The following is a 27,704-nucleotide window of genomic DNA, read 5'->3' as shown; positions in this document are numbered from 1 at the left end:
TTTTTATTTACTTGGTTTAATGTTGTTTATAAGCATGGTTATGTGATTGTTTATTGTCATGGCTATTTCATGAATTTACTTGTAATTAAAAGGATAATGGGTGAAAGACCTAATTGATGTCAAAACAGTTAAAGGAAGAGGGTGGTGATCTTTTGTCATGTCTCATATGAGTTATCAGTCATTTATTCTCTGTCTTGTATTCATTTCCTGTAGATTGCATTGATGAAAAGTGTTTGAAAGAATGTCAGTCCCTGTTGGGGATGGTCAGGCCTAGTCATGGAGTCAGTTTTTGATTTGTAAGTCTTTTCATCATGTAAATCATGGATTTTGAAAGCTACAGGGGTTTCTAGGCAGTGACCTGGATTCTCGACTTGAAAAGTGGCACAAATCCTGAAGTTTCAAGAACAGGTCTGAGGAGAAAATTCCCTAGACGCATGCATACCCATGTTGTGTGTGCAACTGGAGGTTTTCAAACGCACCCTTATCTATATCAAGGGAGCGTTCGGGGGTTTAGTGGTCTAAAATCTCAGTGGGACCCAAGGGCTAGTCAGGGGAATGGTTGGGATGAATTCTGGGAGTCTTGTAGCAGATGCAAAAGGTCTGGTATGGTGTGTTTCCACCAGTTCCACTTCCTTAATGTCACTTAGGAGGTCAAATCATATCACATTAACTTTTCTTCACATGTTTACCCTGGTTGGTCGGTTACTTTGGTAGATGTGGGAGGAGGGGCGTTACACTAACACAAAATGATAAGACAATGAAATAAAATTAATGAAAAGTAAACTAATAGCAATCAAAGAAAATAAAAGAAATCAAATACCAAAGAAATATTAAGGTTGAATCGATCCTGAATCAAGATCAGTAAAGTGTTTATTATGAGTACCATTTATAAGGTATGATAGTAACCTGGCATCATCATCTTTCAACAGGTAAGAATTAATTCCAACCTTAGCAATGATTTCACAAGGGCCAATCCAAAGTTTCTAAAGTTTCGTGTGCTTTCCGTTATCTATGTGTGTAGAATTTCATAGCAAGACTTTTTGGCCTACTTCAAGGGTATTGGCCTTAGCTTTTTTGTCATGATTTTCATTATGATTTTTTTCCTTTTCTCGATTTGATTTAGCATTGCAGTTCTCTATTCATCAAGAGCTAGTAGAGTATGATACATGTTAATTATATCGAATTATTTGAATTCGTTAGCCTGAAAGGCTAACTGAAATGAAGCTAATTATAATTCAACATGCATAACAACTTCTTGACCGTAAACTAATTGAAAAGGTTTCACACCAGTGCTAACCCTTAGTAGTGATCATGTCTGTCCTGACTAATTTGATTACACAATCATGAACATTATCAGCCATGTGCTCTTTGAACTGGGCCTTGAAGGATATTATTGTTTGGTCTATGTAGGCTTTCCCAAAGGAGCAAGGGGTTTTATATACTCTGGGACTAAGCAAGGGGTCGTATTTCTATTTGGAAGATCTAAAGAGTTATCTAAGGGTGTTACAGGTTTTAAAGGAGGTTTGAATATTCCTTTTCCATAGAATCTTGGCAATATGGTCTGTAACACCATGAATGTAAGGGAGGATGATTTTGTTTAAGGGGGGGAGAAGAAGGGTTGGATTTGGGTTTCAGAGGGAGGGCTAGGTGTAATGATTTTTTAATTTGGGAAGAAGAGTAGCCATTTTTTTGGAGGGCCTTGGTTAAGTGGAGACTCTCTTTGTCAAAGTAATGGGGATCATAAATGCAAATAGCACAATTATAAAGGTCTTGAGAATAATAATTTTGTGGGTAGGGTGGTAAGGTCTCACCTCTTCATCACACACTTTTCTCCAGATATCACTTATACACCAAAAATGTATTATACAAATACATTAAATATATCTTATAATATAATTAACCATATATAATATATTAAAAAATAAATTTTCATATATATTTTAATTTTTTTAATTATGTATAAAATATAAATAATATTTATTATACTTAATTAATTATTAGTTAATGAGTATAAAAATATGATTGCAATATAATTTTAATAAAGTAAATTTAAATAAAAATAAAATAAGATAAGGTGGAAAATATATAAATATTTAAAATTTATTAAACATATTAATAACATCAAATTTTTAAGATATAATTACGTTACAAGAGTGATCATATAGCATAGCTTGAAGAGATGCATTACGTATACTATCACAATCTCGATAGGAAAAGTTTTATAGTCATTTCATTTATTTTATCTCAAAAACAAATATTTTCCATTCAATATTTGCAAGTTTTAATTTATTTTACTCTAATTAAATTTAATATTTAAACTAAATTTTTTAAGTATTTAATTTTATAATATTTAATTTTATAAAATATTTAAATGTTATTTGTTTTCAGGTTAAAGTATTTACACTTTTCATATAAAATAAAATAATGTTATTAAAAAAATAAAATAAAAATCATAACCATAATCTTCACAAAAATCTTTGTAAAACAGAAATTTCATAGGATGTATGATTAAAAATATTTTTAAATGTTTTTATTTAATATTAATTAAAAAAAATCAAATTAATATTTTAAATTATAAGAAAATTTAAATTTCCTTTTTACGTTATTTATATTCAAATTTCAATTAACTAATCAAACATAGCTACATAAATACAAATGAAACAAGTGTAATATACCATATTGTTGTAATACTTATAATTAATAATTTTAAATAATAATAATAATTTTATTGATAATTTTAAATTTGTATATATGAAATATGTATTTAAATTAAACATGCTTTCATATAATTTTAAAATAATATAATATAAAAGTGTAGCATAATAAGAGATTAATAAACTTTATATTATGTATCTGTCTCCACACAATCATTTTGTAGCTAAATAGGAAATCTATTTAATGTTTTTGTTTAATCTCAAGATGTGGCGTAGTCCACACATCTGCCTCTGCTAACGACATTATCAACCGAGTCATGTATGCTTATATTATCCACTATCAGGAATATAATACAAATATATAGTTTTTTTTTGTGCTGAAAAAAATAAACTTTATATTACACTGGTTTATACCTTGTTCTTATTTATTTTTATGTAATTACTTCTTTAAATTATGGTGGGAAAGCATAACTACTTGCTTAAATTATGATGTACCATGTATCATGTATATTGTCTAGACTGGAATAACAATCATCATTATTACACTTTGATTAATATCATTTTTATATCTCAAATTTCAATTTAAAACAATCAACTTTTTTTTTTACATTTTAAACAATTAAAAACGAAATGAATGAGAGGGGAAAAATGTTGGCTACTCCATCGATCGGCGGAATATTCACAACGATCTCCCTGCGTTGAAATTAAACATCATTTGCTGATCATAAATTCGACGGTGGAAATAAACTCACAGAGAGAAAAGTATTTGAGAGTTGACAGATAAGCACTCTTCGCAAGATTGGACTGGCCGCAGAAACTGCATGCTTACGTCAAGCGCAGTGTCTGCGAACAGTCGGAGAGAGGTCATTAGTTTAAGTCAAGTGTTTTTGCCCAATGGAAAGAGGACAGGACAGAGAGTTTTTCTCTCAAGATAGTGGGTGAATGTTTTCTTTCAAGGGGTGCAGGAAGAAGAGATACTTCATATATATATATAGACCTTTGCAGAAGTTGTGAGGCACAACCATTCTTTTTCCTTCGATTTTAAGACAACAATAGTGGAAGCCATCTTGGGCACTACTACTCCTATCATCTCCTTCCCATTATTCATATTTCATCCACGGAATGATAATGATAAGGGAAGATGAGAGGATAGGACAAGTATATCTCTAGATGGATTTTTTTGTTTTTTTAAGAAAAAATGAAATAACAATTTACAAGTGGCAACCATATGAATTATATTTTAGAATTTTTTTAATCCTTGAATCATTTCCATTGAACCTTTTTGTTTGAGATTTATCAATTAACTAAAGAAGGTATTGTTATTTGTATCCTCATAATGTGTTATCATTTCCTCCGTAAAAATTTATTAAGTGACAACTAGTATATGAGAACAAAGCCATTGATACCATACAAATTGATTGGTTTCTAAATATAAAGATGAAATGTGTAACTTTTGTGTGTGTTGCACATCTTGGAGATCAAAATATTGCTCCATCTGCAGTATTCATGTTACCAGATCCTTGGCATCAAACTTCCTCATATCAATATTTGGAATGTGGTGACTCTTAAACCCAACATTGGAGTCTCTAAAATCATAATTCATATTCCTTTCATGATTTTCATGGATTGCCATGTCATCACTGGGAAGCTTTTCTTGCAACAATTTTGTCAAACCTTCCATGTCCACTTTTAAACCTTCCATATCCCCTTTTAAACCATCCATGTATCCTTTTATTTTTTTCTTTAAATCATCCGTCTTAACATTCATCACTGCTAATTCATTTTTGGTTTCCCTTGAAATTTTTTGCACTTGGTCCTATAACTTTGGTATATCATGTTGCATTTCATCCTCTTCTTCATGTGTCATATTAGAGATTTCTGGTTGCTTACTGGGTGTGTCCATTTTTTTATTTCGATGCATATTGGAATGAAATAATGATATCTATTCTTGGAGAAATATGATCCGGATTATCCACAGTGTTTTGTTCATTAGATCGACGTTTCGAACCCCAAAGGGGATCCATCATCAGGATAGAAAATGAGTGATAGACTGAGAGAAGAATTTTGCCGACCAGGACAGATAAATAGAAACCTAATGGCTTGATAAGTTAAAGAAGAAGCCGACTAATTCTAAAATATATAACCTATTTAATTTTTATTGTTTTAATTTAATATGAATTATTAGATAATTAATTCATGAATTTATTTCTTCCTTCTAATTTGTTTTAATTTTTATTTTATTTTAATATGAAATCTTATTATATTATGATACTTAATTAAATAAATAGTTTATGTTAATTTTAATTCATATTATTTATAAATAATATTAATTCTTTTAATTGCCTTATTAATAAATTAATACTTTTAATTGCCTCATTAATAAAGTAGTAAATATTAGATCTATTTTATTTCATTTTTAATAATTTATAGAATAGTCTTATTTGAATTTTATTTTATTTTTATTTATTAGTTGTTTAATATCTTAATGTTAATCAAATAGGTAATTATTTAATTTTTTGTATAACTTATTTTTAATTTATATTATTTTAATTAATTATTTTAATAATTAATTAACTAATGGAGAGAGAGTTAAGAAATTATTATATAATATGTTATATTATGTTATATGATATTATGATATATTATGTTATATTAAATAACATAATATATTTGGCAACTTGTCCATTGGGGAGGCATGCCAACATTGGAATTTGTTCAGAACGAACAGCTAGGGTTTACAGGCTTTTGCAGGTGTTGAACTCCATGGAAGGGCGCAAAGGAGGGAGCTCTACTCCCTCCTACAAGCAGGTCGTGGCCAGCCGAGGTAAGAAACCAATAGAAAAGATCAGGGGTCCTTCAGAAGAAGGGAAAAGGAGCATGGAAGAGGAGCAAGAGGGAACCAAATCAAAGGAGAATAATAGCACAAAAGAAAATGAGGAAGAAGACAACGGACAGGGAGCAAAAAACAAAGCACAAAAGGGACTATGTAAACCCAAAGCTGAGGTCACACCCAAAGTAGTTCTGAATGATCCTGTTCTGCAGACGCACAGGGACCACATGCGGACATATGCTATCATTTGTAAATTCATGGGATTATGGCCCATTGAAAAGGCATTACAGACATGGATTAAATAACACTAGAAACCAAAAGGAAACCTAGACCTACATCTTGGGTCAAAGGGGATTCTTTACTATGGTCTTCACAAATATTGAGGATAAAGACAGGGTGTTTGAAGGAGGACCCTACTTCTGTGCAGCAGCAGACCTCTACATGCAGCCATGGATGATTAACTTTGTCCCGGAGCGAGAGACTTTCACTTCGGTCTCGGTTTGGGTAAGCCTCTACTCCCTCCCTCTTGATTACTGGCAAACAAAATCATTAACTGCCATAGGAAATAAATTAGGGCGTTTTTTCAAAGCTTCTGAGGCCACCAGAAGGGGAAAATACACTTCCTTTGCATGAATTTGTGTGGAGATGGATCTCTCTGGAGCTCTACTAGATGAGGTCATCTTGGAAGTTTTTGATGAAGAATGGGTGCAAACAGTAGATTATGAACATATCCCATTCAGATGTCGCAGATGCCATGAGCATGGGCACCTATTCAGGGATTTCCCTCTCAGTAAAATAGAGAACAAGAGTAAAGCTACCACAATGGAAGATACTGAAAGCTTTCAAAAAGTGGGTCATAGAGGAAAAGGGGGCAAAAGGGGACTAAAGCAACATCAAACAGAAGGGCTACAGTCCAGTCGGAACAGGGACCAAGTACTCGAAGAAGAAGAAGAGATAACAAAAGTAGATCAAGTAATGGAGGGAAATCTAGTGGAGAAGGAGAAAGAAGAAGACAATGATCTAACAAAGGATATTAATAAACAGAAAGAGACTATGATGAGCGATGAAGAACTCGATATGGACCAAGAAATGACCTAGAGTGTGATGGAGATGGAGGACCACGAACTATCGGAGATTCTTGATAGAGAACACCTAGATCTGGAAGGGCTCTTGAAACAGGGAACCATGGGAGGGGTAGACTCATTACCTCAAGAAGATTTCAATAGAGTACAACAGCTGTACATATGGAAAACTCGGGCTAAAGGGCTAGACAAGAAAAGACACACTGAAAGGCAGGGTAACAAAGGTGTGAAAATTATGAAAACCACACTAGGATTAACACCTAGAAACCCAGGAAAGAAAAGAGGCAGGAAAAAGCAGAATGAGCTATTGATGGAATGTGGAAAGCTAATGATAGATTCAGGTAAGATGAAAGACCTAACCAGCTACTCCTTTACAAATCTTTAATAATGAAGTTCACATCTTGGAATATCAGGGGTCTAGGTAGTAAAAGAAAACAAAGATTACTTAGTAATAGAATGAAACAAGAAGCTCTAGATATGATCTTCATCCAAGAAACTAAATGTTCCATTCAAAAAATAAAATAAATATATAGCAAATGGCCAAATCGATTTGAGTTTCTAGAAGTCAAAGCAGAGAATACAGTAGGAGGCATACTAACTCTTTGGAACCCCCAAAAGATTGGAATAATAGATGCTGAGGCTTCTAGGAATTATTTATCAGTGGTTATTCAGCCTGTGGGAGATAGGGAGATCTATCTGGTCATGAATGTTTATGGCCCTCAAAGAATGGATGATAAACTCATGTTTCTAGATTCTCTTGTAGATCTCAGAGACAGACATGTAGGAATTCCATGGATCATGGGTGGGGACTTCAACATGATCAAATCACTTTCGGAGAAAAAAGGGGGAACCAGAACTCTAAATAAAGACTCTTTAGCATTTCAAACTTTTATAGTTAATATGAAGCTAGTTGACATTGATACGAGTAATGGTCTCTTTACTTGGAACAATAAAAGAGGAGGAGAGTCTCAAGTAACCTCAAAGTTAGACAGATTCATAATCTCAGAGGACCTTATGCTCATCCACAAGGAAATGGTAGTGAGAATTCTCCCCTTTGGAGGCTCAAATCACTCGCTGGTTCAACTGGAGGTTCAGGGTATTGGTACCCCCAAGAATAGACCTTTTAGATTTGAGAATATTTGGCTCACCCACCCAGATTTCATCAGCAACATTGCCAATTGGTGGTCTGAAGATTTTCATATTCAGGGTACAAGAATGTTCCTTCTTCACAAAAGACTAAAGCACATCAAGCTCAGGCTTAAAGATTGGAACAAGAATGTTTTTGGCAATATTTTTGAAGGAAAAAAATCTGTTGAAGATAAATTGGAGGAACTCAACCAAGCCCTTATCACGGTTGGCTTTGATAAAGTCAAAAATGATCAAGTCACCAAATATCAGCAAGACTGGGAGAATTTATGTAAACAAGAGGAAAAATTTTGGAGACAAAAATCTAGAGTTCAATGGCTAAAAGAAGGAGAGCGAAACACCAAATTTTTCCATAGATCCACCATGTCAAACAGAGCTCATAATAGAATCTCTTCGATCAAGGATGAGGGAGAGCAACTTCTTAATTCCCATGAAGATATAGAAGCTGTGTTAGTTCAACACTTTCGTGGTATAGCAAAGGAAATCATTTCAGATAGAGGGCATTTCATCAAAGACTTTACAAGACATATACCTAGGTTGGTGTCTAGAGAGGATAATTTTAACCTCAATAGGCCAATGACTAAAGAGGAGGTTAGTGAGGTCCTCAAAGAAATGCAGAATGGTAAAGCGTCAGGCCCTGATGGTTTCAAAGTGGATTTCTTTAAAGCTTGTTGGACTATTGTTAAACAGGATATTCTGAATGTAGTGGAAGATTCCAGGATGAATAGAACTATTTTGAAGGTGCTCAACACCTCCTTCATCTCCCTAATCCCTAAACAGGACAATGCTCAAACTGCAGACAGGTTTAGACCCATAGCTTTGTGCAATGTGGTTTACAAGATAATATCCAAGGTTGCTGCCAATAGACTCAAACCTCTTCTTCCTACTCTAGTTTTGGGGGAACAATCTAGTTATGTGGAAGGTGGGAAAATTCTCAATAACATCATTCAAGCGCATGAGGTGGTGCACTCTCTGACTAGCAATAGGAAGGCTGGAAAGATCATGCAATTGGACCTAGCCAAAGCTTATGATAAGTTGAATTGGACCTATATCAGGAGGGTTCTTATTGCTTTTGGGTTTGATCGTAACTGGGTTAGATGGGTCATGGCCCTGGTAACTTCTTCCAGCTTTTCAATATTGGTTAATGGTTCTCCCTCCGAGACTTTTATTCCTTCAAGAGGCATCAGGCAGGGAGATCCACTCTCTCCCTTTCTCTTCATCCTCATGATGGAAGGACTTGGTCGATCTATCAAGCATGCAAAAGAAGTTGGAAAAATCAAGGGTCTCCAACTTGTTGAGAATGGACAGGCCTTGACCCATCAACAATTTGTTGATGATACCATGCTGCAGGGAATCCCCACGGTCAAAGAAGCTCTTGCGTATAAAAAAATCCTGAGTGACTTTGCCAAGGCTACAGGTATGGAAGTTAATCTTTCCAAATCTAAGATTTTTTTCTTTAATACCAATATTGCTATTCAAAGGAATATCTCTAGAATTTTGGGCTTTCAAAGGGATGTCCTCCCTTCAAAATATTTGGGAGTTCCTCTAACTACTAAACCTTTGCACAAGAGCATTTGGGAGCTGGTGATTAATAAGATGCAGGATAAAATCAAGAACTGGACTATTAGATCTTTAAACTTGGCTGGTAGGTTGGTGCTTACAAAGGTTGTTCTTCAATCAATCCCAGTTTTCATGCTATCAGCACTCCCAGCACCAAAAGGAGTCTTGCAACAATTCAAAACCATTCAAAGAGACTTTCTTTGGGGTAAGGGGGAGGAAAGAAATAAATGGGCCTTGGTAGCCTGGGAAAAAATTTGCAAACCTAAAAATCATGGGGGTCTTGGATTGGATGATCCAGAGGTTCTAAGCAAAGCTTTAGGGGCAAAATTATGGTGGTGTTGGGTAAAAGACCCAAAGGCACAATGGGCTAGTATCTGGAAAGAAAAATATGCTAGTACTTGGCAAATTAATGATCACATAAGGATGTCTGGAAGTATAAAGGGCTCACACATCTGGAATAAGGCCTGGGAGAATAGAGGCTTAGTACAAAAAAACAACTTTTGGGAAATCAGAGAGGGAGATCTTGCTTTATTTTGGGAGGATAAATGGCAACAAGAACCTACACTGTTAAAAGAGGATTTTTTGGACCTCAAGAAAGAGACAGACACCAAAGGGTTATTTAAGGTAAAATATTTTTGGGATCAAACCAATAGTGCAGGAAAATGGAGAACCTGGAGGAACATTGTTTACAGGAATGACAGCCCCTTGAAAGCAAAAGCAGAGGCTCTTATGAAAATGTTGGAACAAAGGAAGATTCTAGTGACAGGGGGGCATGACCAACTTAGATGGGGCAACAATAATGAGGGTACCTTTAATCTTAAGGAGGCAAAATGCATACTCCTTGAGCTAGATTCTCATGTTCTGGATAGGATTTGGCAGAATCTATGGAGGCATCAAGGTTGGATGAAGATTAAACTCTTCATGTAGCTGGTTCATCATAAGAAAATTCTGACTTGGGATAACATTTGGAAGAGTGGTGTTCTGGGCCTTCCAGATGCCAGCTCTGTGAGGCCCAAGAGGAAACAATGGAGCACCTTCTCAATAATTGCATCTTCACCTCCAGGTTGTGGGATTTTTTTGCCACCATTTTCCAATAGACCGGCAGGGACAGAGGGAGTATTATCAATACCCTAAACAACTGGAGAAGAAACTTTTCTGATTATGATTTTCTTAGCTCAGTTTGGGCTCTTACGCCAAGCTTCATCATATGGAATGTCTGGAAATAAAGGAGCAACAGAATCTTCAAAAATGAAAAGAGACCCTCCCAACATCTTTTTTAGCAGATCTTAAAACAGCTTAAGGAGACGGTTGGCACTTTAGTGCGAAATCCCCCTAAGAATCCACCTTCAAAGGCTAAAATGCGGATACTCCAATAGTTGGGTCTACAGGGGCTTATTCCTTAGGGCCTGGATAGGAAGGTAATGAAAATGGATACTGAGCAGGATTACTGGTATCCTCCCCCTCAGGGTTTTTTGAAATACAACATTGATGGGGCTTCAAAAGGCAACCCGGGTACTACTGGCTTTGGAGGGGCATTAAGGGATGAAAACAGAAGTATCCTTTTCATCTTCCATTTCCATTTAGGAAGAGCCACTAACAATATGGTGGAATTAATGGCTCTAGAGCAATGTTTAGATTTCCTGGAGCAGGATAATTGCCAAAATGTGATTGTCGAAGCTGATTCTGAGTTAATCACTAACTCGGTCAAGAGTGGCACGGAGCCGGAGAAGGTCTCAAAACACTGGAGGTTGATCCAGGTCTTTCAACGGATCCAGCTCCACCTCCTGAGCCTTCGTACTGTAAGTTTTAACCATGTGCGAAGGACGGCCAACAAACTGGCGGATATTCTAGCCAATCAAGGAGTGTTTTGTACCGATAGCAGGGTCATGATGGATTGGCAAGAGATGCCTCAGAATAGACTAAAGGCGCATTTTCACAAACAGGTGGATGAAGACATGATGGTGTTTCGAAACAGAGCCCTGGAGGTGGGGTCTAGATGATTTGGATTCATTATGAATTGCTATTTTTTCCACAGTCTGGTCTTTGGTGGGATGCAGGCCACTGAAGGCCTCCGCAACCCTGATAAGTTCAATCACAGAAACTTCTGGAGAAAGTTGCTCGGCAGACTCTATTTCTCGGGTGGTTGGCTGGATGGATGGAGCATCATTTTACATGGGTTCATGAACTGGCGCAGAGGGGATGGTGCGAGGGGCCGGAATCCGGGCTTTCTCGGTGGCCTTAATACCCCAGATTTTCTTCCTATGGACACAATACCGCTTGCGGGGTGGTATACGGTTTATCGCAAGCCTTTCAAGCTGGAAGCGGTTTTTCTGAAATGGGAGCGATTCCACTCACCACGCTACACGTGGCCAAGGGGAGGGAATGAATATCGCCCTCATCGCGCGCTAACTATCGGTGCTTTAGACCTATGCGATATGATCCTCAGTCGTCAGATCAAGCACGACGGATCTACGGTCAAGAATAAACAAGCATGTAAGTGGGTCTAGGCAATTAATCACCGTGCTTCTAAGTACTGCGACGTTTTCCTCCGTCGTTGGATCGAGCGAGGAGATTTGACAGTTTAGATTAAGGATGCAAGTCCGGATGAAGAATATATTCTGTTTCATGGCAGGAATTGATGATTTTCGCGTATTCCATATGTTCGAGGGTTATTCCCCCATTCAGACCCGATTTCCTTTTAATTGGTTACCTTTTTCGGATTCCTGTGGGTTGACCATTTGGCCTTAGCATTGTCTGTCTTTTGGTAGGGTTCGGGGTTTTTTCCCTTAGCTAGGTACCCTTGGTTTTTAGAGAATAGTTTTTCCTTGGTCCACAGTTCCTCGTGGACTATTGTATTTTATGTAATTTATTTTCTGATCTAATGACAAAGAAGGTACGACTCTTGCTTCAGCAAAAAAAAAAAACATAAATATTATTTTAATTATAGTATATTATATTAATTAATTAATTAATTAATTAGGGAGAGAGTTTAGAAATTAAGGAGGGGGTAGGGGACAAACCTGATGTACTACTCCTCGAAAGGTCTGGAGGGATTGATATGTCTAATCAGGGGGAGCCAGTTTCCACTAATCTCATTTCCATTGTCCCTATTGAGGTTATGTGGAACCTTCATAATTTCAATAGCCTCTCTGATTTTTCTCATTTGATAATGATCTTCCCTTGCAATAATCCTGGCATTCTCCAGACATACATGATGCTTGGTTTTGGAGGAGTGCTCTGCAAGAGCTGATGTACGAGATCTCCCATTCTTAATATCTGCTCCGTGCTCTTTAAGTCTTGTTTTCAAAGACCGCCCTGTCTCTCCAATATAACTTTTCCCACATGAACAATCAATCTTATACACACCCTTGAGCTGATGATGATCAATGTTATCTTTAACAGACTTCATTTTCTGCCTAATTGTTCCACATGTTGTAAACTGAGTGAGAATGTCCTTCTTTCTTAAAATCTTAGCGATTTTATATGTGACCCCTTGAATGAATGGAAGGTACACCTTTTTGCAACTTTCTTTTTCGTAATCATCTCGGGGACCCTTGGAGAGAACCTTCTCTTGAGCTCTTTTTATGGCTTTCTTGATATTAAACTCCTTATATCCTATATCTTTAAAAACAGAGGTTAAGTGCTTAATTTCTTCGTTAAGGTGTTCAGAGTTGGAGATTCTAAGAGCCCTAACGGCAAGAGTGTTTAAGACACCAAATTTTTGGGCTGGATGATGGTACGAATAAGCATGGAGATAGATTTCTGTATGGGTTTTCTTCCTAAAAACTTGGTGTCCCAAAGTACCATCGTCCTTTCTACAGACTAAGACATCTACAAAAGGAAGCTTACCGTTTTCTTCAAGCTCCATAGTAAACTTGATGCCAGATGATATAGAGTTAAGATGATTAAAAAACTTCTTGAGCTCAGTCTTGCCATGAGTCCATTTTAGGTTGGTGTCATCAAAAAATCTCTTCCACCATGCCGGTTTCAGAGGGTATGATTCAAGGGCTTTTCTTTCAAAGTGTTCCATGTATAAGTTGGCAACAATGGGTGAAAGTGGGGATCCCATGGCGACTCCTGATATTTGCTCATAATAATTGTCTTGAAAACTGAAGAAAGTGGAACGGAAACAAATTTCCGCAAGTTTAGCCGTATCTGGATCAGTGACTTCTTTTATAACATGAACAGCTTCATCAAGGGGAATCTTTGTAAATAAAGAGATAACATCAAAACTAACCAGAATATCATCCTTATCAACCTTTTCATTCTTGATGAGTTCTACAAAGTCATTAGAGTCTTTTATAAAGGAGTCTGTGTTTCCAACTAGAGGTTTCAGGATCCTAGCCACATATTTAGCTAATTCGTAGGTGGGGAACTAATGGTGTTGACTATTGGTCTAAGAGGTACCCCCTATTTATGAATTTTTGGTAATCCATAAATTTGAGCACTGACCTCACTGGATGGAATTAACCTCTTTTTTGTTTTATCATCGAGGTTTGATCCCATGACAACCTTCTTAACCTGTTTAATAACCTTGGAAGTGGGGTTGGAGTATAACCTTCTGTAACTACCACAGTTAAGATGTTCATTCATCTTCTGAATGTAATCATCCTTATCTAAAACAAGAGTCGCTCCTCCTTTTTTAGCCCTAAGCACCACTATCTTGTCATTATTACGAAGTGACCTAAGAGCAATCTATTCTTCTTTATTCCCTTTGAATCACTTCAAACTTATTCTTCAATCAAAAGTTATGAAAAAAAAATATATATATATATATATATACACACACAACTTTTTTCCTTATTTTTTGGAGCTAGATATTGGAACTATTGTATCTCTATAATTTCGGCTCTCCAAGATTTGAAACTTGGTCCTATGGTAGCCCTCTGAGTCTTCTTTCCAATGCTACAAGTCAGACAAAATTTGGAATCTTCAAGATAAAGTTATTCCCAAACTCCCACGATGACCTCATTATGGACTGATTTAGTAGAGCGAACTTGTACGGAGTGCCACGTGTCATTGTTTTGAACTTCATCCCTTTTTGAGACTGAATTTTGGAGCATGCAAAAACCCTAACTTCTTCGGACCATATCTCATAAAATATAGTGAACCAAGGTCTGAAATATTTACAGGATGTTCATCAGGATTTTGGCTCCACATGATCAAAATTTTAGCTTCTAAACCTTTGTAGAAACAAAATTATAGTGAAAATTCCAAGATGACCTGTTTGCAGCAACAAAACCCTAGAATCCAAAAATCTGATACCAAATGTTATGTAACCAGATCACAAAAGGGATGGATCAACGACTTAAAAATTAGCCTCTTCAAGGGGGAAACCTCCTTTACATCACATAAATGAACAATTCTTGAATGACTTAAATAACAATACCTCCTTTCTATATATAGGAGTCTAAGGGGTAACAATATAATCAAAGCCTACATAACAATAATAATGTAAGGGCACAACAATAAAATTAGGGATACATTAACAATAACAATAAGGGACTACACTATTATTATAGGGCCGTAACAAAACAATGTGTGAAGGCATAAGTGCCAGAATTATTTAATGAGAAACCCATCATTTGACTAACTCTTATAATCTTTTGTCCATTTTTGTTTTCCTTTTTCTTTTTATTTGATTTCTAGGTATATGCAAGGTGAATTTGAAAATAGAACTTTGTCATTTTAACAGAGACTTTCTTCTTCTTCATTTTTAAATTAATTCATTGACATAATTCTTACAACGAGGCATTTATTTTCCCTTTTTTCTGTGGAATAGAGTTTTTCGAATAGGCTTTTTGGCATCTCGGAAGTTATAGTGAAGAATTAAAATAATTGAAATAATAGGATAATGAAATGGTGGATAAGGAACTGAATAACAAAGACATGCAATATGATTTCTCCCATGTGGTGTTTCTTTGATAGAAAATGATTGTGCATGTGGAAAGGTTTGATTTTTTTTTGTGAGTCCTTTTCTTTTTTCCTTTTCTTATTTTCTCAAAGCATAAATTCCATGTGGAGTAGGATACAATTATAAGGAATAGATTGCAAAATGCCAAATTGAAATAGGGGTTTGTTGAGATAAAAGAGAATTACATGCAGGGAGGCCTGATAGTTCATGTGGGGTTTTCCCCTTTCTTTATTTTTTTCTTGAGTATAAAAGCTTCAAGGGGTACGGCATAATTTCAAGTAGAGAAAAAATTAAATAGGGTTTAGTTACATGGGGAATTTCATTCTCTGAAAATTGAAACAAAGCGAAGAACCTTTTTCAAAGAAATTTTCCTTTAGAATCAATCAATTACTCAAGCATTGATTAAAACCACATTTTGCAGAGTGCCTTCAAATTGCAAAGATAAATAGTTCAGTGAGGGCCAAGGAAGAAAGGCCACACGGTAAATGGGTGAAAGGTGGAGTTAATAACAAATTACTACAAAATGCACAGAGATTAGCTAGCGGATGAAATGCATCGAAATGTGTAATTAACCATTATAACTCACCTCTAATTTTACTCAAGCACTGATGAAACGACCAACTATCCCATTGAATAGTTCCTGGACCTCAAGTTCAAGTTTAATATCCCTCAGTAATCATGGTAGTTTTATATGTAGTTAAAATCCAATTGAATTCGAACAATGAAAACAAAAAGGTTAAAAGTAAAAGGAGTAAAAACCCTCAGCAACAGCAATTTTTTATCTGAACCAAAATTTATTTTCACCATAGATCAAACACAAGACTAGAGCATTCAAATCGTAGGAAAAAATTTCGGATTTCTAGATAATGCATGTAAGACTAGAAATGACATGGAGCTTGCACAAGTTTAATGACTTAACCAAATGCATACAACTCGGAGGAAGGGTGAGCCTCAAATGAGTGAAACAACACTAAAATGTTACCCCATATGCCAATGCATGGGTTGTGCCACATGATACCCCACGGTGATGGATCAGAATTGGTTGTTGATGTGGGGGTTCAAAAGTATGCACCCAACAGATGTCCAATAACATAACAACATCAACACCCAAAACATTTACAATCTGTTTACCATGCAATAGTAAGGCATAAAGGCCCCAAACGACCACTAATATATATAACCATAATATTGAATGCCACTTCCAAACGCCTACTCTAACAATCAACATCACATAACTATATCAAAAATTCCATAAGGATCACATCATGTAACCATTCAACCAAAACAAATATATAATATAACCACATCAAATGTTTGCCAAACGAATGTATAATATAACTGCACCAAATGTCCACCAACATTTATACCATAGTACTCAATGCGACTTAAATAATCACAATACAATATGTATGGTTATGTTAAGTCTTGGATCATATTATTGAGTTTCAATAATGCATTGGAGACCTTTAAACATAACTCTTTAAAACCATCTCGTGCACTTCAAGCTTTTATAAATATGATTTATGCCTTGGGACATTCACCAATATAGCACCAATGTTTTGACGATGGCATACAAGAACATATATGTAGTTTGGATGTGGCCACTTTATACTCAACCATATATATGTAGTCAGATTCAACCATTATGCTCAGATCAAGAATATATAATCATCAACATACATATCATGAGGAAATAGTGGATGTAGTCTTATGTAAAAAAAAAAAAAATATGGTCCTCCCCCTTTTAGTCATGATAGTAAAACACAAGGTTGTAAGATAATAAAAATAGTATTTTATGGTCATTTAAGCAGTGACCAAGCATGACAGAGGCAAGGATTTTGTAGATTCCTACAAAATTTGGGAATTTCTAAAGAAAATGTCAACATATGGCTACTCCATGGGGAAATATATGTGACTATATTGGTCTCAGGATCTATGGTTTCACAAAATAGAAGGAAAAACAAATTTGAGGAAACCCAATGCCCCCTCCTCCCAACTAAGAGTGGAAGAGATACACTCGCCTATGAATTTGTCACCTCACAAGACTAAAGTTTTTAAGGGAAATATTTTCTTAGAGCATTAGGAGTCATTTGCCATTATCTTGTCGGAGTAAAGATAAATTCATTATTGATACTTATGAATAAGGTCAATATGATACAAGAAACTTAGTTGTAGTGTTATTTATTTTCACTTTTTAAGTAGGCTACAATCAAGTAAAGAAAATCTATTTAATCAAGATGTTAGTGTACCTTGGTGTTAGTGACATTGGTTTTCAAACTTCTCTATCATGACCCTACTAAAAATGTACCCATCACTCAAACAAAATCTTGACTTTACATGCTTCGATTTTTCTGTCTTATGTTAATGCTTAGAGGGTGATAATAATGAAAAAGATCCCAAGAAAGGCAATGATTTTGGTGATATGTAGGTATTTGTTGTAGCATGATTTTTTTTGGATGCTAGAGGCCATCTAGAGCCTATTTGTTGATGTATTTTTGGTTCAAATATGGATTGCACTAGATGTTATTTTGGTTTAATGCACCCTTACATGCTATATAAATGAGAAGTTGTAATTTGTGGACTTGTGGTTGATGAACATTATAACTACTAGATGAATGATGCTATATGGTTTAATCCATGTTTTTATGTTTTTTATCATCATTCTACATACTTTTGTTGGCACAAACACACACACACACATATATTCACTCCCAAAATTGCTCCCAACCTAGGAGATTTCGAAAATGTCACTCTTCGCTCCTACTTCCCACTTCTACTCCTAGTTCTCGCTTCCGCTCCCACTCCCAAGCATCCTTGCTCTAGAACAAGCACATGCATCACATTACTATTAACTCTATGATCTATTTCTAATGTGTGTGTTAATATTTTTTACATGTTGCTCAACTAGTGATCCTCCTAATGATGGGCCAGTAGAAGAGACAACAAATATTTCACCTTCACCCTTTCCTTACATTAGTGATGATAAGGTTGAATGAAAGTGAAGGAAACAGTAATACTGACTATTTCTTGGTAGAGGGCACATGCATGCCACAAGAGATAGTGAAATAGACTATTGTTTGGAAGAGGGTTCATGCATGCTAAGGGCACACATGTCACACCTTCAGTTAATTACAGTTTAGATGCTGTTTCAAATTTAGAAATTTCAGTTTTGGATAGAGTTTTTCAATTATTAGAGCTTTTCTTTTGTTATTTTTATCATGCATGATATATTCTTACTAAGAGGGTCCAGATCCTTAGTCAATTAGAATACTTAGGCTTGAGAAATTCCCATCCTAGGTAGAGGACACAAATCTCAAGGAAGGGATGCATGCTCGCATGCTCCATTTCATCTTTTGATGGAGACACACTTACTTGGCACTCTTACCATGCAACTATGGTGCACTAAGTGATCAAATTAGGGCTATGATTTGAAACATTCCAACCATATAAGATTTTGCATGTGTCTGTATTCATTGTACTTTCTTTCCTCTTCCTATTCTATAAGCGAGATGAAAGGTGTGTCATAGTGTTGGTTATAGAGGTTTTTTTTTGAATTGTTGTGGTGTATATTTTTCAGTATTCAATAGAAGAAAGATGCAATTGAGAGTTCAAATCTATGAATTTTCCATTCAAATTTTCCACAATATGTATTTTTAAATCAACCAACTTATATCTGCCTATTTTTTATTGAAATTTTCAAGTTTTCAACTACCTAGTATTTAGGTTATTATTTCTAGGTGAAAAATATGCTTACCATTATTAATGAAAGTAAAGGGATATAAATATAAAGGGGTATAAAAAAATGTTAATGAAAAAATGGATACTTACAATATGTAGTGAAAGTAGGGGATTTTTAAATTGGGAAGGTGTATTGGGTTTGTATTGATAAGGGGTTAAATAAATTGATTTTTACAGATATTATCCAATATGTAGTCAAATTAAGGGTGTTTTTTAGTATGCCATGAATGCACGTGCTATGTTAGTGGTTAATTGAGTGAAGCCCCCGTGGTATCAATACAAGAAAATAATTTTGTCCAAAAATTTCGAGTGAAAATGGGATCTTTGTCACTTACAATAATCTTTGGGTTTCCATGTAGCTTTTGAATTGTTTACATAAATGCAGCAGTAACTATATTGGCTTTAAAAGGATGAGATAATGCACAAAATTGTGCATACCTAGTAATTATATCAACTACCACCATGATGACACTCTTTCCTTCAGACTTGGGTAAACCTGTGATAAAATCCATTGATACCTCCTCTCGACGCTGACTTGGAATGGCTTAAGGTTGTAACAGGCCCGGGGTATTAATTGTCTCAACTTTGTTTTTTTGGCAAACCAAAAATTATGCCACAAACTTTTGAATATCATATTTAAGGCCCTCCCAAAAAAATTCCTTCTTGATCCTGTGATAAGTTTTCAAAAAGCCTAAGTGCCCTCCTAAAGGGGAGATGTGCAATTCCACAAGAATATTTTGTTTGAGTTGGGAATTCTTACAAATATATAAGTGATCTTTGTACCTTATTGAATCATTTTCCTAGCTAAATGTATCAGATGTATTGGGGTCTTGCTGCAACTTTTGAATAAATGTCCACACCTCTTCATTATTCTTCCATTCATCCCTTGCTTTGGTTATCCAATCAGGTTGGATAATAGAAATGGCACAAAGCAATGCTTCCACATCATCATCATTTCTTGAGAGTGCATCTGCAACAACATTTTGCTTCCCTTTTTTGTAGATGATTTCAAAGTCATAACCCAATATCTTTGTGACCCATTTTTCCTACTCTTCTGAAGATAATATTTCTTCCAAAAAGTATTTAAGACTGTCATGATATTTGTTTACCATGAAGTGTCTTCCCATTACGTAAGGTCGCCATTTCTTTAGTGCATGTAGTATTGCCAACATTTCCTTCTCATAAATAGGTTTGTATAAATACTTTCTTTTTATTTGACAATTTACAAAAGCAATGGGTCTTCCTTCTTGCATTAAAACAACGCCAATTCCATTACCTGAGGCATCACATTCCACAATAAAAGTTTTTGTGAAGTCTGGTGTAGCTAAGACCGGTGCTTGGCACATTGCCTCTTTAATATGTTCAAAGGCCTTAGTTGGTTATGGGGTCCAAGAAAATGCATCTTTCTTCAGTAATGTTGTTAGAGGTGCTGTTATTCTCCCATAATTCTAAACAAACTTGCAATAATATCATGTTAACCTGAGAAATCCTCAAAGATGCTTTATCGTTGTGGGGATTTTATATTCCTTAATGGCTTTAATTTTGTTAAGGTATAACTTAACACCCTCATGAAATACAATATGATCCAAATATTCCACCTCTTGTACTCCAAAGAAACATTTGGAGGTTTTTTAATATAATTGTTTCTCCTCCAATAGTTTTAGCACCTTATCAACATTTTGAACATGATCCTTCCAAGACTTGCTATAGATTAGTATATCATTAAAAATTACTAACACAAATTTTTTACAGAAGGGTTTGAATATGAAATTCATCAAACCTTGAAATGTGGAAGGTGCATTAGTAAGGCCAAAAGGCATGACCAAAAATTTATAATGACCCTCATGGGTTAGGAATGTTTTTTTCGAAATGTCTTCAGTCTTCATTCTAATTTGATGATATCTTGGACGAAGATCTAGCTTGGTGAAGTAAATTATGCCATGTAATTAATCCAACAATTCATTAATGACAAGAATGGGAAATTTATCTTTAATAGTGATCTTGTTGATTTCTATATAATCCAGACACATACACCATGATCCATCATTTTTGTGAACCAATACTACTAGAGTAGAGAAAGAACTTTGACTAGGTTGAATTATACGAACCTCTAGCATTTCTGCAACCATACGTTCAATTTCACTCTTTTGGAAATAGTGATATCTATAAGGCCTGATGTTTGAAGGAACACTTCTTGGAATCAAATGAATAGCATGATCATGATCATGAATAGGTGGGAGGCCTTTGGGAGTCTCAAATACCTTGAAATGGTTGTCCATGACTTTTTGGAGATCTGGAGAAATAGATGATTTCGATGTTTGAATTTCCAGTGAGCATAATTGTGCAACTGCGCCCCATTGTTATTTATTTAGAAGCTTTTTCATGCCATTAGAGATTATTATATGTAATGTTTTCCCTATGATACCCATTAATTCAACTTCCTTTCCTTCCCAAAAAAAATTCAAGAAAAGATCTTGAAAATTAAAATCTATCGTCCCCAAATATTATAACCATTGGACTCCTAATACAACATGTTCACCACCCATTGGAATGGAAAGAATTGGACTATTCAATACATATTCCCCCATGTTTATCTTGATATTATGGCACTTTCCAGAGAAATTTATAGTTCCTCCATTTGCAACCATCACTTGACACTTTGGTGTTGGATATAGCAAAAAATTAAATTCCTTGGCTATCTTATAATGAATAAGATTATGGGTACTACCCGAATCAATCAACACTATTACTGTTTTCTTCTTGATATGTCCTTCTATATTGAGAGTTTGAGGATTGGTAATTCCTACCAATGCATTACAAGATATGGTTGGATTCATTTCTTCTTTATCTGGGGTTGGTTCCTCGTGTATATCCTCCTCTTTTGATGTTTCTAGTTCCTTTTCTTCCTCCTCTTCACAATCTATGTAAAAAAAATTATTCTCAGCAAACTTATGACCTTTAGTGTATTTTCTATCACAATTGTAACAAAGTCCTTTTTCTCTTTTTTCTTCCAATTTTTGTGGTGTCAACCTTGTAGGTCATGGAACACTAGGAGAAACAACACTTCCATCTTATAGTTGTGAGTGGTAGACTTCCTTGTTGGCATAATTTTTCTTTCAAATCTTCTTGCCACCCTAAATTCCTTCTCCAATTAATCAAGTTCCCAAAGGTGAACCTCATGTTGGATTTTATCCTTTAAATTCCCTATGAAGATATCAGTATTATGCTCCTCTGGAATATCGGTTACCCAAATATTCAATTTTTGGAAGTCCTCAATGTGCTCCGCCATTGAACCCTTTTGTTTGATATTTATCAATTCTTCCGTAAAATTTGACTAAGTTACAAGTGGTAAATGAGAACAAAGCCATCGATACCATATAAATTGATTGGTTTCTAAACATAAAGATGAAATGTGTACCTTTTGTATGTGTTGCACATCCTCGAGATCAAATAATTGCTCCATCTATAGTATCCATGTTACTGGATCCTTGCCATCAAAGTTCTTCATATCAATCTTTGGAATGTGGTGAATCTTAAACCCAACATTGGAGTCTCTAAAATCATAATTCATATTCCTTTTATCGTCATCGTGATTTTCATGGATTACCTCTCACCATTGGGAATTTTTTCTTGCAACAACTTTTTCAAACCTTCCTTCAAACCTTCTGTGTTTGCTTTTAAGCCTTCCATATCCCCTTTTAAACCATCCATGTCTCCTTTTATTTTTTTCTCGAATCTTCCATCTTAACCTTCATCACTCCTAATTCATTTTAGGTTTCTCTTGAATTTTTTTGCACTTGGTCCTATAACTTTGGTATATCATGTTGCATTTCTTCCTCTTCTTCATGCATCATATTAGATCTTTCTGGTTGCTTACTAGGTGTGTCCATTTTTTGTTTCAATGCATTTGGAATGAAAAATGATATCTATGTTTCTCTATTCCCTTTGAATCACTTCAAACTGATTCTTCAAGCAAAAGTTATGCAAATTAAAAATATATATATACACACCCTTTTTCCTTATTTTTTGGAGCTAGATATTGGAACTATTATATCTCTATAATTTTGGCTCCAGGATCTGAAATTCGGTCTTGTGGTAGCCCTATGAGTCTTCTTTCCAATGCTCCAAGTCAGACAAAATTTGGATTATTCAAGGTAAAGTTATGCCCAAACTCCCACAATGACCTCATTATGGACTGGTTTAGTAGAGTGAACTTGTACAGAGTGACACGGGTCACTATTTCAACCTTCGGCCCTATCTAAGACTGAATTATGGAGCATGAAAAACCCTACATTATTAGGACAATATCTCAAAAAATATAGTGAACCAAGGTCTGAAATTTTTACAAGAAGTTCATCAAGATTTCGGCTCCTCGTGGTCAAAATTTTAGCTTCTCAACCTTAGTAGAAAAACATTTATAGCAAAAATGCCAAGGTGACCTGTTTGCAGTAGAGAAACCCTAGAATCCAAAGCTATGATACCAAATTTTATGTAACCGAATCACAAAATAGATAGGTTAACAACCCAAAAATTATCCACTTCGATGGGGCAACCTCCTTTACATCACATAAATGAATAATTCTTGAATGATTCAAATGACAATACCTTATTTCTATATATAGGAGTCTAAGGGGTCACAATATAATCAAAGCCTACATAACAATACCTTATTTCTATATATAGGAGTCTAAGGGGTCACAATATATAGGAGTCTACATAATCAAAGCCTACATAACAATACCTTATTTCTATATATAGGAGTCTAAGGGGTCACAATATAATCAAAGCCTACATAACAATAATAATGTAAGGGCACAAAGATAACAATAGTGTATTCTATGGGGCACAACAATAAAAATATGGGGGATACATTAACAATAACAATAAGGGAACTACACTACTATTATAGGTACCTAACCAAACAATGTGTGAAGGTATAAGTGCCAGAATTATTTAATGAGAAACCCATCATTTGACTAACTATTTTAATCTTTTGTCCATTTGTGTTTTCCTTTTTCTTTTTATTTTATTTCTAGGTATATGAGGGGTGAATTCGAACATAGAACTCTTTCATTTTGACAAAGATTGTCTTCTTTTTTTACAAAAATTCAATTCCTTACATCAATGCCAGAGTTCTTCAAATGGGGCATTTATTTTTCCCCTCTTTTTTTTAGAATAAAGTTTTTCGAATAGGGTTTTTGGCATCTCAGAAGTTACAGTGAGGAACTAAAATAATTGAAATAATAGGATAATGAAATGGTGGATAAGGAACTGAATAACAGAGACATGCAATATAATTTCTCCCATGTGGGGTTGCTTAAGGTAAAATAGGATTGTGCATGTGGAAAGGTTTGAATTTTTTTTGCGAGCCCTTTTCTTTTTTTCCTTTTCTTATTTGCTCAAAGCATAAATTCCCTGGGGAGTAGGATACAATTATAAGGAATAGATGGCAGAATGCCAAATTGAAATAGGGGTTTATTGAGATAAAAGAGGATTTCATGTAGGGAGATCTGATAGTTCATGTGGGGTTTTCCCCTTTCTTTATTTTTTTCTTAAAGTATAAAAGCTTCAAGGGGTAGGGCATAATTGCAAGCAGAGAAAATTTGAAATAGGGTTTAGTTACATGGGGAATTCCATTCTTTCAAAATTGAAACATAGCGAAGACCCTTTTTCAAAGAAATTTGCCTTTAGAATCAATCAATTACTCAAGCTTTGATTAAAAACCCATTTTGCAAAGTACCTTAAAATTGCAAAGATAATGATCTGAACTTAAACAAGAATGCAACAACTTATAGATATAATCATAAACACAGAGATGCAATAGAAAAACACTTCACTTTATTAATAAAAAAAATTGAACAATGCTTACAAACAGAGTGGAAATAAGATAGCTCGGGCGATGGTAGCTTATCTCTGAGAAGAGATGTGGCGGCTACATGCCTCTGAACTGTGTTACAATGAGGCTCAAGGGCCTATTTATTATTGGAAAACATGAGAAAACCCTAAACAGCCAAAACCCTAACCCCGGGAGATGTAACACCAAGAGTTTGTAGGCCTTGTTGGGGTTAGTTGGGCAGCCAACTTCCCAAGGTCGTAACTTGGTGATATTATCTCTGTTTGGCACACACGATGCCTTGTTGGAAAGGTCTTGTCAAGTACTACATGTTTCATCACAAGCCCCTACCGACAACAATTGGCCTGTTGCGGACCCCAAAAAAACATCGTTTAGGGGGTCAAAACTGCTTTGGAAGTTTAGGAACCGAAAAACTACTAAAAATAGTAAATGTTGAAATGAACAAGGAAACGAATGAAACTGACTAGGGTATCTAGGTGGAATAGGCAGGTGGCCACCAATATTCACCTAGATCATTCCTCCCCCCTTAGGAATAATGGTCCCCATTGTGTGCAGAGCCTCCATGAGGTGAGGAAATTTCTGTTGAACCTGGTCCCTGGTGAACCACTTTCCCTGGTGAAGGAGTTGGCCTGCTTTGACAACTCTATATAGCTTTATCCTCTATTGGCGATTGTTCTTGATTTTTGTGTCCATGATCTGATCAGTTGTGGCTTGTTTCATGCAGTCTAGGTTGAGCTCTGTTTGTGTGAGTTGTTCTGCAATGTCAGATGTGTCCAACAATGGTGGAAAGTATGGTCAAAGGTGATCTACGTTGAACATTGGGTACAAACCAAGGAACGGTGGGATGTTGAGCTCGAAGGAATTGTCACCAATAGCCTTGGTGATGGTGTATGGCTCATATCATAGTGGGTGAAGCTTGCGGTGGAGTCCAGCAAGGCGCTCTTGCAAATGTATCCAAACTTTGTCGCCCACCTGGAACTTGTTCAGCACTCGAAGATGATCATGGCGTTGCTTTTACTTAGCATTGGCTATCTCCAATATATCATGGACCTACTGGCGGATGTGTTGAATTTGATCAATGAAGTTGTTATCCCTTTCAGCTTCGAACTGAACGTGAGCTAAATCTACCTGAGTGGTTGCAAATGGTATGGCCACATCAATGAGGCATAATGGCTTATTCCTAGCCCTACCTGAAATGGGTTGTGGCCCGTTGAGTTGTGGAGAGTTCTGTTGTAGTTGTGGGTGACATAGGGGGGACTTCCATCCCACGTGCATGGATGCTTCAAGTTGTACATGTGAAGAATTAGTACGATCATCGTGTTGACAACCTCTGTTTGGCCATTCGTTTGGGGATGGAAAGTTGTGAACTTAGTAAGTTTTGTATCCAGCATCGACCAGCGACTTGACCAAAATGCAGTTGGGAATTTTATGTCTTGATCTGAGACAATGGACTGTGGGATCCTAAAGTTTACCCACACTCGCTCAAAGAAGAGTTTAGCAGTGGTCTCTACCATGATACTCTTCTTGCAGGCCTCCATGATGGCCCTCTTAGAGAATTTGTCAACGACCACAAAAACGTAATCCTTTCCGTTCTTAGTAGAAGGAAGGCCCAACATGTAATCTATGGAGATAGATTCCCAATGCTAGCTAGGAGTAGGTAGAGGAGTATATAGGCCAATATTCTTGATGGTTGGTTTGGAAATGCCACAGGCAGTGCAGGATCTAATGTACTTCCCAACATCCTAACGAAATTTGGGCCACTAAAAATTCTTCTGTAGTACCGCCATTATTTTCTCTACTCTGAAATGTCCATTGACCTAATTGTAGTGTGCCTCCCAAATCATCTTGGCACGCTTACTTGAAGGAACACAAATGTGTCCGAGATCCTGAAGGTGAAAATTTGGAACTTGCTCCCCTTCCAAGAGTTTTTGGTATATGTTGTCAATTTTTGGATCGCTCTTGTAAAGATGCGGCCACCTCGATGTCTCATGCCCACAGGAGTCGAGCACAGTGATCAGTGTCATGACCGGTGTTCGGCTGAGGCAATCAGCGATGTTATTGGTGATTCCCTTCTTATACTTAATGTTCAAATGGAACTGTTGCAGATAGGTGGACCATTTCTGATGGCGATCGTTCTGCAACTTCCCTTGTGTTTGTATGAATTGTAGAGGTCGGTGGTCTATGTGGATGACTATTTCCTTCCCCATAATGTAATGCTTCCATGGACGAAGAGCCTGAACAATGGAATAAATATATTTTTCATAAGTGAGGTACTTTCAGACTGTGTCTGAAAGTGTCTCACTCTAGTAAGCCATTGGATGCCCATACTGAGTAAGAACTGCACCAATAGCATAGTCAGAGGCATTTGTCTCAATCTCAAATGGTTGTTGTAGGTCTGGTAATGTGAGTACTAGTGTAGAACAGAGGTGATTCTTCAACTTGGAGAACGCTTTTTGTTGGGATTCCGACCAAAAAAACTTTGCTTTTGCTCCACCCATGGTGACTTGACTTAAATGCCAAGTGATATGAGAGAACCCCAACATGAACCTACAGTAGAAATTAGCAAGACCAAAAAATTTGTGGAGCTCTGTTAGAGTGGTTGGAACTAGCCAATCCCGAATGACTTGTATCTTGGATGGTTCCACATGTACACCCTTCTCATCAATGTTGTATCCCAGATATTGAACCTGGGTCAGGCCAAAGGTGCATTTCTCCAATTTAGCACACAGCTTGTGTTGTTGTAGGGTTTGAAGGACCTGTCGAATATGGTGGAAGTGCTCTTCCCAACTCTGGATGAAGATCAAGATGTCATCTAAATACACCACCATGAATCCATTGGTGAAGGGTCGTAAGATGTCATCCATCAGTCTCATGAAGTTTGCAGGGGCGTTCGTCAATCTGAACGGCATGACCAACCATTTAAAAA

The 27,704-nt window shown here is 36.0% G+C and overlaps 1 protein-coding gene across 1 annotated transcript; it reads right to left on the bottom strand.

Moving 5' to 3' along the window:
- Positions 1 to 12,300: 12,300 nt before the first annotated feature.
- LOC149178657 (uncharacterized) lies at positions 12,301 to 13,140 on the bottom strand. The gene has a single exon (XM_089422188.1). It carries the CDS (start codon positions 13,138 to 13,140, stop codon positions 12,301 to 12,303), a length of 840 nt encoding a protein of 279 aa, XP_089278314.1.
- Between the last annotated feature and the right edge of the window lie 14,564 nt (positions 13,141 to 27,704).

The sequence above is a fragment of the Pinus tabuliformis genome, chromosome 4_1 (assembly GCF_031772625.1).
Source record: "Pinus tabuliformis cultivar Carrire ecotype Pingquan chromosome 4_1, CPIR1, whole genome shotgun sequence".
In the NCBI taxonomy this organism is placed as follows: Eukaryota; Viridiplantae; Streptophyta; class Pinopsida; order Pinales; family Pinaceae; genus Pinus; species Pinus tabuliformis.
This window is presented reverse-complemented; position numbering and strand designations above follow the sequence as displayed.

Bases quoted from the DNA above. Each gene is read 5' to 3' on its own strand.
- LOC149178657 (XM_089422188.1), bottom strand. From the start codon at position 13,140: ATGGAGCTTGAAGAAAACGGTAAGCTTCCTTTTGTAGATGTCTTAGTC.